The sequence below is a fragment of the Callorhinus ursinus genome, unplaced genomic scaffold, assembly GCF_003265705.2.
Source record: "Callorhinus ursinus isolate GAN/ISIS: 27379988/994484 unplaced genomic scaffold, GSC_fseal_2.0 scaffold8, whole genome shotgun sequence".
NCBI lineage: Eukaryota > Metazoa > Chordata > Mammalia > Carnivora > Otariidae > Callorhinus > Callorhinus ursinus.
In genome coordinates, this window is record NW_027397070.1 from 59,986,893 (window position 1) to 60,005,137 (window position 18,245).

General features: G+C 41.9%; 1 protein-coding gene and 1 pseudogene across 9 annotated transcripts in view; both read left to right on the top strand.

Moving 5' to 3' along the window:
* The window catches only part of TDP1 (tyrosyl-DNA phosphodiesterase 1), a 97,432-nt gene extending 83,864 nt beyond the window's left edge, over positions 1-13,568 (top strand). For 5 of the 9 annotated variants that reach the window (XR_012379125.1, XM_025869479.2, XM_025869480.2 and 2 more), the window contains one exon: positions 1,426-3,930. Coding sequence is in view for 4 of the 9 variants with exons in the window: in XM_025869479.2 (XP_025725264.1) it covers positions 1,426-1,499 (74 nt within the window). In the remaining 5 variants the exon portion in view is untranslated. Of the gene's footprint in view, positions 1-1,425; positions 3,931-8,252 lie in introns of those variants that run through there. The other 4 variants (XR_003207619.2, XR_012379126.1, XR_012379123.1 and 1 more) reach the window with 3 other exon arrangements.
* Positions 12,591-13,568, top strand: LOC141373297 (calcyclin-binding protein pseudogene; annotated as a pseudogene).
* Positions 13,569-18,245: the final 4,677 nt, after the last annotated feature.

The following is an 18,245-nucleotide window of genomic DNA, read 5'->3' on the forward strand; positions in this document are numbered from 1 at the left end:
CACCGTGAGGTGTGAGGAGAGCCTCCCTTTGTTTGCCAGGCCATCCTCCGAGCTGTGCTCTCTGTTCGGGAAGAGGAGAAAGCTTCCCCGAGAGTGGGTTGGCGGTGCTGGGCGGCTGCTTCTGCCGATGGTACCCTCAGCACACCTGCCGCGTGGCCGCCTTACTGTAAGCATTCACCCCTTCGGAGTTGTCGTAGCTCTCCTCCTCTTCAGGACAGTTATGTGGGGATTGATTCTTAACCCTAGCAACCTATTTACACCCTACCCCTACTATTATGGTTCTTTAGAATTGGTTTGATTCTAGGAGTAGTGAAGCATGGTAAAAGTGATTTGCTCTGATTTTTTTCAATTTCTGAAACCCCAGTTAAAAGGGAAACTTCATGTTTATTGAGCACCTACAACATGCCAGGAACTTCCCCAGGTGTGCTCCCGGTTATGTTTCAGGATCCTCCTGAGAGGTTGCTTATGTAGCTAATTCCCATTTCACAGCTGAGGAACCCGAGGCCAAGATCCCAGTGTTTTCCCGAGTTTGCAGAGAAGGATGAGGGCAGGACCTGAACCTAGGTCTTCAGTGTTCTCTCCATTGTGTCCTACCGAGGCATGTTGCTTGCTTCACCATCGGTCTACAGTCATTATACAGAGACCTTCATACCTCATCAATTATTAGCCTTAAGGGACAGAACAAAACCATTTCATGGAGGTGGCCTCAGGCCTCTCGATTATATGTGACCATGACCCGCTGAGAGCAGTGTGTGCCATCTGTTACTGTTGGCTTCTCCCGCGCTGTAAAAGATAACAGCTGAACTTTGTGAGCTTCTTTCTCTGCGGGATGCTCTGGGACACTACGTGTGTTTATCTCACTTCCCCTCCTGACTGCGCCACAGTCAGGTACACAGAAGGAAACTGAGGCTGACAGAGGCAAAGTGACCGGTCAATATAAGCAGCAAGCCAGGATGTACACCCTGGTTTCTGCTGGCCTGCTTCCATGTTCACTTGCCCGTGTCAGCATGAACCTTTGCCAATAGCCACTGTCTGAAATGGGCTGTTGTCTGGGGTTGGTTCAGATAGGGTTCTTAAGAGGGTGCCTGAGTGGTGCAGTTGGTTAAGCGTCTGACTCTTGGTTTTGGCTCGGGTTGTAATCTCAGGGTCGGGAGATTGAGCCCCGCATTGGGCTCTGGGCTCAGCACGGAATCAGCTTGAGATTCATTCTCCCTCTCCCCTCCACCCCCCTGTGTGCTCACGGGCACTCACTCATAAATCTTTAAAAAGAGGAGAGGGGTTCTTAACAATGTGTAAACGTGGTGGTTTTATCCTATCGGGTAAACGCATGGGTGGTTTTATCCTATCAGGTAAGTAAATTTTTTGTAATCCTGTTCAAATTAAGTATTATACATATGTAATGTGGTTTGTTTGTTTTTTCCCCAGATCGGCCATGGATTTGGAACATTCCTTATACCAAAGCACCAGATACACATGGGAATATGTGGGTTCCCTCCTGAGAATCTTAAAGCACTGTGAAATTTAGGTTTAAGACCTCAAGCCCCAAATAATAGATGTTCTAATTTGTACTGGATGTTCACCCTTAAAGTTTTATCTACACCCCTAACAAAACTCTGCACAGCTCACTCTTGTGAACGTGTATGCTGGTTATACTTTCAATGGTCATTAACAGTGTCACGAAAAAATCTATTTTCTTAATTCACTTTTTTAAGCTTTGGAATGAAAGCTATCAAACTCAACAATGTTGAGTATAGACATACAGTCATTCTCAAAGTGATATGTGGAATTTCATGATGGTGTTCTCTCTTCCGAAGTGAAGATTGACTATGTGTGTTGTATTCCATCCATCCTGAAAGGTGCTCTTCATTCAATCAAAACTTGTCAGGGGAAGAATGTGATCATTTGCTTATCACCCAGCCCTCCACTTTCTGAGTGTTGTCTTGGGGTTGCTGGCCCTGAGTCTGCAGACGTTCCTGGCCTCTGTCATGGAGGTCGGTGTGGCTACCCTTCATACGCACTGAGTCCTACTGCCTCTCATCGTCCTGCAGCTTCATGAGGCTTTTCATCCTGGCGTCATGCTGGCTGCCTCTCTGCTTACAAATGTGTCCTGCCATTTCCTCACCCATTCCCTGGAACGGATGGGTGTCTTTCATCACCACCCCCAAGTTTCCAGAAAAGACCGCTCACAACCCTATAAAAGCACAAGTATCTTACTTGCAAGAAACCCTGAAAGGTAACCTTATTTGGTGCCTTCAGTTCACAAGCAAGGGAACGGAGGCCCAGAACAGTTTAGGATGTCCCCCACATCACAGCTGGTTTGGGTCAAAGCTGTGAATGTCTCCACTTTATGTACGTATGTCCTTCATACTTAGGAGTCACGTTCTCCTATGATGATGTAGACCTTTTCTACATGAGGCTGATTTCCAGTTTGTCTCCAGCCTCTTTATCTTACAACTTTGAAGAGTGGAATATTAATTTTGAAAGATTTCTGAAGATAGCTTTTCAGACTGTTCTTCAGGCCTACAATTTTCACCTTAGGACCCGGCAGGGCAGAGCGGGGGTGCTGTCATAGAAAAGTTTGGGAAGACAGCTGCAGACCCTCCACCCTTCTCCTGTCACAAACTCCGCTTTACCTATTCTATGTTTTGGGATTCTGTAAAGGGTATTATCTGGGATTATGTGTGTGTGTATGCATGCTTGCACTGCTTTAAAAGTTGAAAAGCCACTGAATTATTATTACCTGTGTAGTGAGCTGGTTAAACTAAGGCTTAGACCTTTCATGACCCTGCCTTCTACTTCCCAGAACATGCAAACCCTCCATCACATGAGCCGGAAAGGCAGTGGAAAGGCGTCCGGGGCTGGCCCAGAGTGCGTGCCCGGCAGTCTGTGTGTCCAAAGGCCTGGCAGGGGACCCGAGATTCTCCCCAACATGGTGGTCCCATCCTGGGTGAGGGTGGAGCAGCACCAAGCAAGGGTCTCAGCAGTGTCACCATGACAGCAGTCTGCCTGCTCTGCAACAGGACTCAGAAAGCCTGGGCTCTGCCGGGTGGGTTCAGCCACTCGAGAGGACAGCGGCAGATCGATAGCAGTCCCTGGGCAGAGTCGGTCACACAGGTACATTTTTCATCTGATCCACATTACTGCAGAGTGGGTTGGAGCTCAGCTGAAGTCAGACTGCCAAAGTTTGAAGCCCAGCTCTGCCACTTATGGCTGTGTGACCTAGACCAGGTTATTTAACTTCTCTATGCGTTGGTCCCCTCAACTGTAAAATGTGGGTGGTGGTGGTAATACTCCTCACAGAGGATGATGGAGAGTGGTGAGTGAATGCGTGAAGATACTCCGAGCCTGCACAGCATGAGAACTGTCCAGTGATTGATTGCTCCCGCCATTGCTACAGTTGACCCATTAGGATTATCCTCGTTTTCCTGATAAGGAAATCGGGACTCAAAAAGGTGAAGTGATTATGCAAGGTCATACTTCTAGAAAGTGCTCTCACCAGTATTTGAACCCAGGTCTGGCAGCATCCACGGCCTGTTTTCTGCCAGGTGGCCCAAGCTCCCAGGCAGCATGGTATGTGAGGAGAGGGACAGTTTTTACCCCTCCAGTGTATTGCGGACACTTTTATAGAATACAGAATCGGGTGCTTGGATGTTCCAGCACTGTCAGATTACAGTGGAAGTTTCTAAATGCTTATTTTCTGTACTCCTCACAGACCAGTTCTGGTCCATGGGCCGTACTTCCAAGTAACATTCCTCTACACCCAGTAGGGACCCAAAGGGGCCCATCTGGAAACACAAGTTCTGTAGAATGGGTGGCTAGGTACATCAAGGTAACATTAGGGGAAGCCCATGACCAAGGGTTATGCACTCTGGGTGTCCAGGCCCAACTGCTAACGGCAGCCTTCTGTGCCCCTTACCCTGGTCAGCATAGGTAGGGTCATAACATGAGCTTTCTGGGCATAGTTGATCGCACACACGGAAAACAATGCCCCAAGAATAATCAACATGGGAACCCAAAAAGCAAGCAGTTCTGCCTCATCTGGTCCTTTTTTAAATGGAACTGAATTACCCAAAGTGCTACAAAAAAGCATCATCAAATGTGTCTGCTAATGCTTGAGGAAATTACTTCCATTATTCTGGGTTGGGGTTTAACAATTACTTCTCCCTGACTCGAGGAGCACTCACCTCGCCCTGTGTCTGCAGGTAGCTGCCTGCCACCTTTTTATTTATTTTGATGTAGTGATCCATGATTCATTGTTTGTGTATAACACGCAGTGCTCTATGCAGGACGTGCCCTCTTTAATACCCATCACCGGGCTAACGCATCCCCCCACTACCCTCCCCTCTAGAACCCTCAGTATGTTTCTCAGAGTCCACAGTCTCTCATGGTTCGTCTCCCCCTGATTTCCCCCCCTTCATTCTTCCCCTCCTGCTATCTTCTTCTTTTTTTAACATAGAATGTGTTGTTTCAGGGGTACAGGTCTGTGGTTCATCAGTCTCACACTTCACGGCACACACCCTCCCCAGTGTCCAGCCCCCAGCCCCCCCACTGCTGCCTTTTATCCTTTCCCCAACACCTCTCCCTGCTTCAGATCTGGAAACACCAGCCAGCGACTGTATACATGCTGAGGGTAAACATCCACCTCACAATTCAACTTCCTGCCGCTTCATAAAGTTCTATTATAGGAGACGTACTGGCTGAATAAGGAGCGTCTCAGCATGCAGACAAAAGGAACCACTGCCGTTCTGGGGAGTTTTCTCTTGATCTTTGGAAAGCTTACCTAACATTCTTTTAGAGATGGACGTGTAGCCAAAAGTCTAAACGAGATCTTCATACTAGATGAATTTCAATAGAATATTCTGAATGAGCGTTTAAGAGTCCTAAAACATTTTAAGACAAAATTGTCAGTCCCCACATGTAGCAACTTAAGTCGCTTGCCATTTTGGCAGGAGGATTCCGAGTCCCCTTCACCTCCCACATACTCTTAAGAGAGGAATGGGTCTTCCACCAGCTGCTTTTGTGGGGTGAAGGAGGGAGAGGTTTTTTTAAAAAATAAAATTTAAGATTCATCTATTTTAGAGAGCGAGAGGGAGAGAGAAACAAGCAGGATCTGCCCTGAGCTCAGAGCCCGGCACGGGGCTTGATCTCACAAGCCTGAGATCACGACCTGAGCTGAAACCAGGAGTCGGGCACTTAACCCACTGTGCCACCCAGGCACCCCTAAATTATTTTTTATCACATTCCTGAGAAAGGCTGCCTGGTTTTAACTATAGCTGATACAAATCGTCCTTGAAATTCACTGATTTGGGAGGCTGTATTTTTCCACATATTGTAATAGCCAGTGTTTCCTGAGCTCTTCCTATGTCTTGACTCCTGTGCTTACATGCTTTACATTTAAGCCTCACATTAGCCTTCTGTGAAATAATATCCATAAGGTTCCACGGTGGAGCCCAGCTTTGTTTTCCTGGGTTCTTGTGTAGAAGTTAAATAGTTCTCCTTAATAGAAGTTACATACGTGACTTCCAGCACATATGGTTTCTGCATCAGATTTGGTATGCTGAAAATAAGGACCTTAGATTCCATTTTGTCACAACTTTTTTCCACATAAAATTAGTTTACTTTCTAGGGAAATGACATATTAGTCCATTTTGAAATCATTTTTGGATGATCTGGATATTTGGTTCAAATCTTAGGACATTTTACTTTCTCCCTTGTAACTGAAAAATGAGAGCTGTAACCCGTTCTGTAAAAGTACTTGGTTTTGACTGGTGAATACTCAAGAAGGTTAGATAGGCATTCTTTCTTTACATTCATAAAGTGTAGTAATTGTATTGATGAATGCTGTTCATTATAATAAAGTATGATGGCAAAAGTGCAGGAACTCAATGGCACAAATAAAATAGCTTAAATATTATATAGGATTAAATCTAAAATTCTGTTGATAATGTGCTAACTACATGTATGCATGGATCCCACTGTAACATTTTTGGCAAATTTTCCAAGTTTAGTAGTCCACTTTTTTCAAGCAACATCCAGGCCAAAAAAAGTACTACAAACAAAACTACATTTTCTTACTGCATTTTTAGCAGCTAGTAAGTTACAGGTCTTAAGTGGCTCTTATAAGTCTTAAGGAGTAATGTGCAGCCATTTGCTCCTGGGAGAATGCTAGCAGTGCCCACAGCCAGAACCCAACATGGAGACAGGTGGTCACCTCTAAGCCCAGACTCTACTGGTCCCCGTAAGAACACTGACCAGCGAGTACAGAGCACTTGGTGTGTGCCAGGTACTGTTCGTGTTTTCTGTCTTAACGAGCCAAATTGTAATAGCCCAGTGCTATTACCACAGCCATTTTACAGATGGGGAAACAAATTATTTGTCCAAAGTCACACAGCTGGCAAGGGCAGAGCTGGGATTTGAACCCGGGGAGTACTGCTATGAAGAACCAGGCACAAGTGTGGCAGATGTTCCCAAGCTCCAGCCAAGGAGTGGCCTTGCATACAGGATGTGTAACAGTAGCCACAAAACCAGGCACACCTTCATCCACTGGAACAGCAAATCCTAGTTGGCATGACCGAACTAGCTATGGGTCCATAAAATCAACCGCTAAATGCTGCATTAGCATGCAGGCCTGAGTCACTGAATTATTAAAGCCAGAACCTCACCGTGGAACTGGTTCCTTTGAAGTGTGAGCATCAACAGCTGAAGACGTTGCCGTGTTAAGTACGTTTTGTTAACTTCTCTGACTGAAACCTGGTGTTTCCACGGACTAGACCTAAAGCAGAGAACAGAAGGGATTACGCCAAGTGTCAAAAGAGAAGGCAGCATGGAAAACGCTGGAGGAGGAGGGCAAAAGGCAGCCCAGGAAATGAAAGGAGGGTGCCTCATGCAGTGACGAGGGGTAGCGAGCAGACATGGGGCCAAAGCAGTGCAAGTCGGGGTAAAGACAGACTTCTAAGCAAGTCCATCTCAAGTACGCTCTGTTCTCTCAGGCCTACCAGAAGCCCCACTGAAACTTTAAGGCATTGTTCCCTGGTCCCTTTGTGGTGAGGTTTTCAGAGCACTCCACTGTGATTAAGAACCTGGAAGGCATCTGGACCAGTCTTTAATACACAGGGAAACTCAGAAGGGAAAGGTGAGGGATGAATTGTATCCATAGGGAATTTATTACAGATAATAATCAATCATAGGTAACTATATACATCACACTGTGGGGCAGGTGACACCTCATTTAGGGAGGGTAAAATAAGATTCATGGTCACAACTAGTATGTGTTCCCTTCTGGCCCCAAGGACAGAGACGATGCCACTGTGCATGCTCTTGGTAGCTCTTTGCTCATAGGTCCTTTAGAAGTTAACATTATGGTAGCTGCTGATTTTGTTTTCTTCAGATAATTGACATAACGAAAATTTAAAAGCCCCTGCATATTTGCTATTCAATAATTTTTCAATATTTTTATGAAAGAATACATTAGGATGTTTTTACAGCTACAGAAGTCAGATGGGCATAAACAAAAGACTAACAGAGTCTAGCAAATGCTGGAGCCAGAGGATCATAACATAACAGTCTCCAGGTCCAGAATATCCGCTTTCAGGAATATGGATGCCATTCTCCAGCAAGCTTTCTCCACCCAGAGGCTGAAATACCCACCCCGCTCCAGGATCTCACATTACTTCCTGTTGGTTATTTTAAAAAAACAGACAAAACACCTTCTTTCCCAGTAGCTGCAGCAAATCCCCTGATGCACCTGTTGGCCCTGTTAAGTCACCTGTCCATCCCTGGTACAAGCACTCCAGATTAGGGGACTGCCCCTCATGAGAAGGGTGCAGGTGTGGAGTTCTCCAAAGACAAGTGGAAAATGCCTGAAGTCCACTCCAGAGCAAGAAGTATCTCTAGGTGAAGTATTAATAGTGTGCCAGAGGAACCTTTTTATGCCTCTTCTTTAAATAATGTGTGCGAGTGTGCAGATTTTATTTAAAAGCAAAAGTAAACCAAGAAGGAAATTTGTAAGTCCAAGTTTCTTGCAAATTTGCATAAATAAGTAAAACCCTTGTAATGAATGTGCTAAAGCTGATTTTTCAAACTGCCAGTCAACACTTTAATGAATCATAAAATCAATTTAGGAAGTCATGACCAGCAATTTTCAATGAAATCTAGTAGAAAAATCTGAAAATATTTGGAGTACAAAGTGAGATGACTGTTTCAATTTATATGAGTGCATTCGGGGTTACAATATATAATATATTCCTCCCCAGGTTTGCTAGTTCAATCACACTGAGTGAAGACAGTTCCGTGGATAATGGCTTGAGATTGACAAGCCTGAAGGTGACTCAGCTCCAAGACACCCAGGACTCAGAATTGTCTGATCCCAGCTCTGCTCTCCACATCATGAGACCTTAGGCAAGTTATGTGATGCCTTTAAGTCTTCATTTTCTCATCTGTTAAGTGGGGGCTCATACCTGTCCGACCTCATGGGATTGTTTTAAGAATCAAATGAATCAAATCAAATCAAAGGGTGCTCTTAAACACTGGCAAGAACTCCATAAGTCTAAGTTGTAATGATTTTCATTCTCAAAGTGCTTGGGATTGGCATTCTCTCTCTGGGGCACTTAGATGGTAATTCAAGTGTAGAAAATAAACCCATGTCTTTGAAAAATTAGCATTTTCCCACAAATATTGCTTCTAAACTACTTCATGAAAGTCATTGCTGGAAGACGGGTAGGTTTGAGTCCTGGCTGCAGCAGGGTAACCAGGATTCCACAGAAAGGGGACCGTATTCACAAGGAAATGTGCCTCCCTGGACCCAGTCTCTCAAACACTCTCAACAACTCCATAGAACTGACCTGCAGACTTCCAGTCCTAAAAGTCCTGGATCCACGTTGCCCACTGCCTGTTGGGTGGGACTGAGGAGTCCCATGTTAATGTGAACCCCAAGGGTGAGTTGGCACTTTACCCCTGGAGGAAACCCATTTTACAAATGAAAAAACAGGCTCAAAGAGGTATGGGAACCTGCCTAAGGTTGCAATCTTGAAGATCATGAGAGCAAGCTCCTGCCTCCTGAACTCTGATACCAGAACAGGCTCAAGAGATGGACGTCTTTAATTATGCTTGGATGGGCAGAATCCACCTTTCGATAGGAGAATGGACTGTGTGGTCTCATTGAGCCACTCAACGAACCTTTCTAGAGACAGCCTGGGAACACTTCTAAAGAGCCCAGCCTCTGCCTTGCCATTATGTTCTTCTCTGGCTCTCCAGGACACACTTGGCAGTGGATGGCCTCTCTCCTTTGTCTCTAATTCCTATTCTTGGAGTGGCACCCTGGCTCCCACTCAAAGTAGAACTGGGTGGCCTTAAAAATGAGTTCAGGAGTGAGGAGAGGGGATTGGCTGCATGAGGGAACTTTTGGGGCAACAGAAATGTTTCTATCATGATTGTGGCATTGGTTACATTTTACAAAACCCCTTGAATTTATACACTGAATTGGTAACTTTTCTTGTAAATGATAGCTCAATTTTAAAGTTGATTTTTAAAAACTCAAAGAATGCACAGGTCAGATATCCATTCACTTGTGCAAATTTTACATTGAAAGAAAAAAATTAAATTGTTGAACTCTAGTTAATTATACATATGGCTGAAGGATTTAGGGGCAAGTAGTAATGGCTGCAGTTTAGTTTGAAATGCATAGAAATAAGGTGTATTAATGGATAGAGTTATGATAAAGTATAGGAAAACTTTACAATCTAGGCTACCACTATAAATTCTTTTACCTTTGGAGTATGTTTGAAAATTTCATTTTATAATGTTGTGGGAGAAACCACATAACTTCAGGTTTGTGGCAAGGCCAAATAGCCCCAGTTGAACCAACTCTTTCACAAACAGAAAATATAAACTTGGAGAAAAGTCTTTAAAACAGCTACTGAAAGTGACTGGAAGCTGCAGAAATGAAGGGGAGTTAACACTGGAAGAAAGCCACCACACTAGGTGAGTTTCCAGTCTTGCTTTGTTTAACCACTTTGGGCCTGAGGTCAGCGGCACCATAAAACCTGCAGGGGAAATCTATAGTCTTGCTGGCTAGAAGATCCAGAGGACGGGGTTTGGAGCAACCACAGTCTGAGCATGAGGAAGGAAAGAACAAAAAAGAGAGAACCAGAGAGAGGATTACCAGATTCTGTATATAAATTCTGCCCAAATCTCTGGCTGACTGATAAGTTGTTCATGCACACCCAAGGCCAAAATGACTGAACTAAAATTTAAGCTACTTCCCACTGCAGGGGAGACACTTTGCAGTTGAGTGCAGCCAAGTTAACTGCCTGTTTAAAAATAATTTAAAAAATAATTATTTTCAGAGGAAAAGAACAGATTTCAGAGTTTCTACAACACATCATAAATTATATATCAGTTAGAATACTTAGGGTATAATCCAAAATTACTCAATTTACAAATAAAGAGAAAGACATGGCTTATTGTCAAAAGACAAGCAAAGGGGAGACCAAAAGAATCTCCAAAGATTTTTAAAACAGCTAATAAAATTGTGTTGAAGAGTGTAAAAAAAAAATCTTATATTGAAAGAAAAGATAGCAAATCTCAGCAGGGCAGTAGGAATTCTTCTGAAAGAACTGAGTGGAAATTTTAGAACTGAAAAATACAATACCGACGGGGGCAGTTTTCCCCCTCTGTGTGCTTCCTATACTCTCACATGACCACCACACTCAAAACATTTCTGGTCACCAGATGTGTGGGGGTGTTTTCCCTGCCAAGCAATTCTGAGACACCAGCTGGGTGTCCTACAATTTAAATTCACACAACCTGGAGATAGTGTCAGATCCCCCAGGTAAAGGTCTCAGTCCCACAAGACTGTCTCTACCCCACCCCTCCACCCCCCCAGTGCCATTTACAAGTCCAGGTTGTCACCTGTGCTTCTGACCCATTTGCTATAAATCAGAGGTTCCCATTACACCTCCTCAGGTTTGATTAATTTGCTAGAGCAGCTCACAGAGCTCAGGAGAACACTACCAGTTTGTTAAAAGAATGATCAAGGGTACAGATTAATGGCCAGGTGAAGAGAGATATAGGGGGAAGTCTGGGAGGGTCCTGAGCGCAGGAGCATCTATCCCCATGGAGTGTGAGTGCATAACCCTTCCAGTGTGGATGGGCTCACCAACCTGGAAGCTCCCCAAATCCTGTACTATTGGGGTTTTATGGAGGCTTCCTCACAGAGCCATGATCAATCATAAATTCCATTTCCAGCCCCTTCCCCTCTCTGGAAAATTGGGAGAGTGAGCTGAAAATTCCAAGTTTCTAATCATGGCTTGGTCTTTCTGGTGACCAGCCCCAACCCAGGAACCAAGCCCCCCCCACCCCCGCCCCCAGAGTCACCTCATTAGAATATAAGATGTTCCTAGTACTATTACCACTTAGGAATTTACAAGGGTTTCAGGAGCTCTGTGTCAGGAACTGGGGGCATGAACCAATAGGTGTATTTTCTATTATCTCACAATCTGAAATTAGAGGCTTCGGTAGATGGGCTTAGTAGCAAAATGGAGAGGACAGAGGAGTCAGGGAACTTGAAGATAGGTAGATAGAAATTATCCAATCTGAAGAACAAACAGAAAACACTGAAAAGGGGATGGGGTGGGAATTAGGGATTTGTGGGATAGTATCTCAAGGTTTAAGTTCTGTGCGATTGGAATGCTAGGAGATGAGTAAATATGGGGCAGAGAAAATATTTAAAGAAATAATGGCTAAAAATTTGGTGAGACATAAATTTACAGATTCAAGCAGCTCAGTGAATAAGCAACAGGGTAACACAAAACTCCACTGGGTGCCTCCTAGTCAAACTCATGATGACCACGCTTAAGACAAAATCTTGAAAGCAGCTAGAAGGAACAGGAACAGTCATTTGAATGACTGCTGACTTCTCATCAGAAACACGAGGCCAGAAGACACAAAATGTCTTTCACGTGCAGAAAGAAAGGTCATCTCAGAAATCTATATCTGGTGGAAACATCCTTCAAGAAGGAAGACAAAATAACCACATTATCAGATAAAAGAAAATGAAGAGAATTTACAGATGTGCACCGCAAGAAATGCTAAAGGACATTCTTCAGGCTGAAGGAAGAACATACCAGAGAGGCTCAAATATTCAGGAAGGAGGGAAAGCCACCAGAAAGAGCAAATATCTGCAAATATAGAAGACTCTCCTAAGAAATCTAGATTACAGAGGTGGACCAGGTCTTGCACCTGGTGGGTGTTGGCGCAGGCTGCGGGAGCTGTGACTGGAGCAGGTGGGGTCTGTGCCCACCCGGGTGAGCTACTCACTTGGTGCACGGTTTCCTGTTCTCTCCCCCGCCCTGCTGCAGCTGGGGCCTTGCCTGATTCAGCCCAACCACGGCTTCAGGTTTGGACGAGGCTCCCTCAGCTCCCGCTATGCCAGCCTGAGGACAGGAAGCTTCTTTAAATCAAGGCTGACTGCAGAAACCCAGGGTCACTCCACTGTAGAGGGCGGTTGGAAGCTATAGAAAGATCTGGAAGAGGTGAAGGTGCTGCTGAAAAAGCCAGCTGAAAAATCCAAGAATGAGACAGAAATCAAGAACATGATGCGGCAGAAATCACAGAGAAAAGCAGAACTTGACGATGAAAAGCTGCTGCTGTGGTTGCTCCCATCAGAACAGGATATAAGGTGAAAATCGGTAATTACAAATGGGATCAGTCAGATTAGGTAAAGTAGATTTTCACAAACTTAACTAGAGCTCATCAACTCCTGAGAATGTGCAGGTGCATTTCACAGAGAGGTCATTTGATCTTTTGGTAAAGAATATAAATGAGAAGAGTTACTCCCATGATTGTGAACAATCTCTTGAAACCCATCTCTGGAAGGCAGTTCAAAAGGAAGTCAAACGGACACAGTTCTTACGTAGAAAGAAAGCAGAAAACACGCAGTGGGACTGCGTGACTCAGGTTGAAAAAGAATGAGAAGAGAAAGAAAAGCCCTCTTACAACACTGAAACAGATCCTAGTGAGGGACTGATGAATGTTCTAAAGAAAATCTACAAAGATGGAGATGATGATATGAAGCGAACCATTAATAAAGCCTGGGTGGAATCAAGAGAGAAGCCAAAGGAGATAGAGAATTTTTTCAGACTTTAAAGTCATTTTGGGAACTGTGATGTGGAAAAACTGATGTTTCCAATAAGGAAATGATGGTGAGCCGCACAGAGAAGTTTGACAGATAACTACTTACACAGCCTTCTTCTAATTAAAGGCAATGAATTCTCCTATTTCCTACTGGAGGATTTATTTAAATAAAATATGCTTATTAAACACTTCCTCCAAAGATGGTTTCCTTGGTAATCTGGGCATTTTGTTCAAGAAAGATAATATACATTCTTGTGTGAAATGTGAAAAAGCAAGTCTTGTCTAATGATAATGCCACATTGTGTGGGTATTTTTTGTTCAGCTAAGAGGTAGAAAACAAAAGTAATTAGTTCCTGACATAAGTTCCAACCAATGCAATAAGTAAAAATAAAACCTGAATTTTTACATTAAAACATATATTGCCAAACAATAAAAAATTGTGGGGTTTTAGCATATGGGAATGTGATTTGAATGACAATCATAGTCGACGTGGGGAAGAAGATGGGAAATGAACCCATATAGTTGCAAGGTTTCTATATTTTACACCAAGTTGTACAATAGTAGCTCTTAGAGGGCTATGAAAAGCTAATCCTTAGTGTAAACACAAAAAATGCCAAGAGATAGAGCTAAAAAGTCAATAGATAACATAGAATTCTAAAAAATATTCAGTTAATCCAAAAGAAGATAGGAAAGGAGGATCAGAAACCAGTGGGGACAAACAAAACAAATAGTAATATGGTAGACTTGAATCCAATCCCCTAAATCACTACATTAAATATAAAGGGTCTCAACCTATATTTTCTAAGATGATAGCCACTAGCCACATGTGATATTTCAACTTAAATTACCGTTAAATTACAAATTTAGTTCCTCAGTGGCACTCAAGAGCTCAATAGTCATATTAAACTACTATATTGAACAGCACAAATATTTACAAAATATTTCCATCACTGCAGTTCTTTTGAATAGTGATCTGATCAATCCAGTTAAAATTGCAGATTGTCAGACCTGACCAAAAATCAAACCAAACCACCCAACCAACTTTCAACTATATGCTGTCCACAACTAATCCACTTTAAATACATAAAGACGCAGGCTAAAAGTAGATGGAAAAGATACATGCAAATGTTAAGTACAAAAAGCCTGTGGTGACTAGATTAATATCAGATAAAGTAAACTTTAAAATAAAGGGTATTACCAGAGATAAAGGCATTTCATAAAAATAAAAGGGTTACTACATTAGGAAGATGTAATAATCATAAATGCTTGAACTTAATAACAGAGCTTCAAAGTATATGAAAAAAATTGACATAATTAAAGAAATAGACAATTCCATAATCATGGTTTGTGATTTTTTTAAAGAAGATTTTTTATTTATCCATTTGAGAGAGAGAGAGCACGAGAAGAGGGGAGGGGCGGAGGGACAAGCAGACCCCTTGCTGAGCAGGGAGCTGGATGTGGGGCTCCATCCCAGGACCCTGAGATCATGACCTGAGCTGAAGTCAGAGGCTTAACCAGCTGAGCCACCCAGGTACCTCATGGTTGGTGATTTTAACACTCTTCTCTCACCAATCAGTAGAATAACTAGAGCAAACATCAGTAAAGACAGAAGATCTGAAAAACACTGTCAAGTACCTTGACCTAATTGACATATATAGACTCTACACTTTACCCAACAACTGCAGAATACATATTCAAGTGCATATGGTATGTTCACAAAGATAGATCCTATGCTGGACCATAAAATAAGTCTCAGATTTAGAAAGATTGAAACATGTTGAATATGGTCCTCTGACCACAGTGAAAATGTTAGAAATAAATGATTTGTCTTAAAAAACCAAATATTTGGAAATTAAGCAACACACTTTTTTTTTTTAAAAGATTTTATTTATTTATTTGACAGAGAGAGACACAGCAAAAGAGGGAACACAAGCAGGGGGAGTGGGAGAGGGAGAAGCAGGCTTCCCGCGGAACAGGGAGCCCAATGTGGGGCTAGATCCCAGGACCCTGGGATCATGACCCGAGCCAAAGGCAGATGCTTAACTACTGAGCCACCCAGGCGCCCCAAGCAACACACTTCTAAATAATTCATGGGTCAAAGAAGAAAAAGTTAGAAAATATTTTGAAAATTATATGAAAATATAACATACGGAAATTTTTAGGATGCAGCTAGCACAGGGAAAACGGAAATATAGCTTTAAAATGCTAACATTAGAAAAGAGGAAAGGTCTAAAATCAGTGACTTAAGTGTCCACATAAGAAGCTAGGGAAAAGAAGCAAAGCAAACCCGAAACAAGTAGAAGAGTGAAAATAAGAGTAGGAACCCCAAGTAGAATTTATCCCAGAAATGCAAAGTTGGCTTAACATTAGAAAAGCAATTAATGAAGTTCAATACATTAACAGAATAAAGAATATAAGATCATTGCAAAAGATGCAGAGAAAGCATTTGGCAAAATTCAGCACTCATTTATGATTTAAAAAAATAACTCTCCGAGAACTAGAAATAAAAGAAACTTAACCTGATAGAGTATTTATGAAAAACCCACAGTTGATATATTTAACAGTGAAAAACTGGAGGCTTTCCCTTAAGATCACGACAAGACAAAGATATCTGCTTCCACCTCTTCTATCCACCATTATATGAGGTCCTAACCATTTCAGTAAGAAAAGAAAAATAAATAGATGTCAGGAAGAAGTAAAACTCTATTTCAAATGGCATGATTTACAGAAAATCCTAAAGCAATTAACTACTACAAGTGAATTTACTGAGGTTGCAGGAACCAAATTAGTTCATAAAACTTTATATACTACAGCAGACAGTTGGAAAATGAAATCTTGAGATTCCACTTACAATAGCATCAAAACACCTAAAATACAATGAATTTACAAAAGATGTGCAAGACTTCTACATGAAAACTTGTAAGACTGAAATGAATGGAGGAATAAACCTCATTCATGAATTAAGAGGTCAGTACTCCCCAGAATAGTTTCAACACAATTCTAATGAAGATTCCACAAGACTTTTTCTGATGAAATTAACAACCTGATTCTATAATTTTTATGAAAACATAAAGGTCTTATAATACCCAAAGAAAACCTTGATAAAGAAGAGCACAATTGGAGGGCTCACAGTTCCTGATTTCATGACCTATTATAAAGCTACAAGTAATCTAAGTACTGTGGAATTAGCATAAACCTGAGCAAGATTCAGGTTCCTGAAATAAATTCACTCTTGTTTTTTTAGCAGATGGCACTGGAATAACTGGATATCCACATAGATTGAATGATCTTACCTCACACCATACAGAAACAAACTTAAAATGGATCATAACCCAAATACAAAAGCTAAAACTATAAAATTTAGAGAAAAAGAAAAACATGAAACCTAAACAGCTTTGGGGGAAGTAAATGATTTCTTAATATTAAAAGAGAACCAAACATAAAAGAAATGACTGACAAATTGGACTTTACCAAAATTAAAAACATGCCATCAGAAAAACTCATTAAGAAAATAAATAGGCAAGTCAGAGACTGATAGAAAATATTTGCAAGATAGGTATCCGAGAAAGGACTGATCTCCTAGATACATAAAAAGAATCCCTACACCTCAATAATAAAAAAAGAAATCAATTTTTAAACAGATATTCGATAACTTATATTTCAAGAGATAATTTCAACATTAATATTCAACAAATTTACAAAGGCAGATATACAAATGGCCATAGCACATTAAGAAAGCAGGGAAATGCAAATTAAACCACAGATAGCACTGCACACCCACCAGTATGTTCAAAATCAGACCGGGTGTCTGGGTGGCTCAGTTGGTTAAGCGTCTGCCTTCAGCTCAGGTCATGATCTCAGGGACAGAGCCCCGAGTCGGGCTCCCTGCTCAGTGGAGAGCCCTCTCCCTCTGCTCCTCGCCCCTGCTCCTTCTTTCTCTCAAATAAATCTTTTAAAAATTAAAAATAAAATCACAATGACTAATACTGCCAAATGTTTACAATGTTATGGAACTCTTGTCCATTGTTGGTTGGTACAGCTACTCTGGAAAAATGTTATGCAGTTTCATATAAAACTACATACTCCTCTCCTAGGTATTTACCTGAGATATGAAAACAGATCCACAAAAATTTGTACAATATTCCTAACAGTTTTATGATAGTCAAAAAATTCTAACAGCCCTGGTTTCTATCAATAGAATAAATATTCAAAAATTAAAAATTAGCAATAAAGGGGCACCTGGGTGGCTCAGTTGGTTAAGGGACTGCCTTCAGCTCAGATCATGATCCTGGAGTCCCAGAATCGAGTCCAGCATCGGGCTCCTTGCTCCGCAGGGAGTCTGCTTCTCCCTCTGACCCCCTCCCCTCTCATGCTCTCTCTCAAATAAATAAAATCTTTTTTAAAAATCAGCAATAAAAAGGAATAAATGACCAAGACATAGATCATGGATCTCAAAAAAATGCTTTATACAAAAGTATAGAGTGGTAGAATTCCATTTACATGAAGATCAAGAACAAACAAAACCAAGTTATATGAAGGCAAAACCAGCCAGTGGTAAGGAAAAAAAATCGGAACAGTGATTTCCTCTGGAGGAATGTGGGTGGGGATTTGCTGACAAAGATATGAGGAACATTGATCTGCTGGTGATATTTGGTTGATAGGTAGGGGTTTAATTTGCACAGGTGTATGCATTTGTCAGAACTCATCTAATGGCACACTTAAGATTTGTGCATTTCACTGTTTTACCCCAAAAGAAAAAGAATCTGTAAATATTGGACGCTCATTAATGATATGTAGGGGAAAGTATTGGGGACCTACTTTGTAATGCACCCAAATAAGATGAGGGATGGAAAGAGGAATGGATAAATATGTAATAAAGCAAGTATAGTATAATGTTCATTGTACAATTTGGTGGTGTGAGTATATAAAATTCTTTCAACTTTGAAATTTTTCGTAATAAAATGGGGGAGGGGAGTAATTGCTGGACTTACCTTCGTTGTATACACATGTCTTCATATGCACTACCACCTAAAACTCTTGCCCCCAGTAAATTAGATAAAACAGGGGCATTCAGTAGATAACAGAGCTGAGGGGATGGCAGATGTATTGGAATC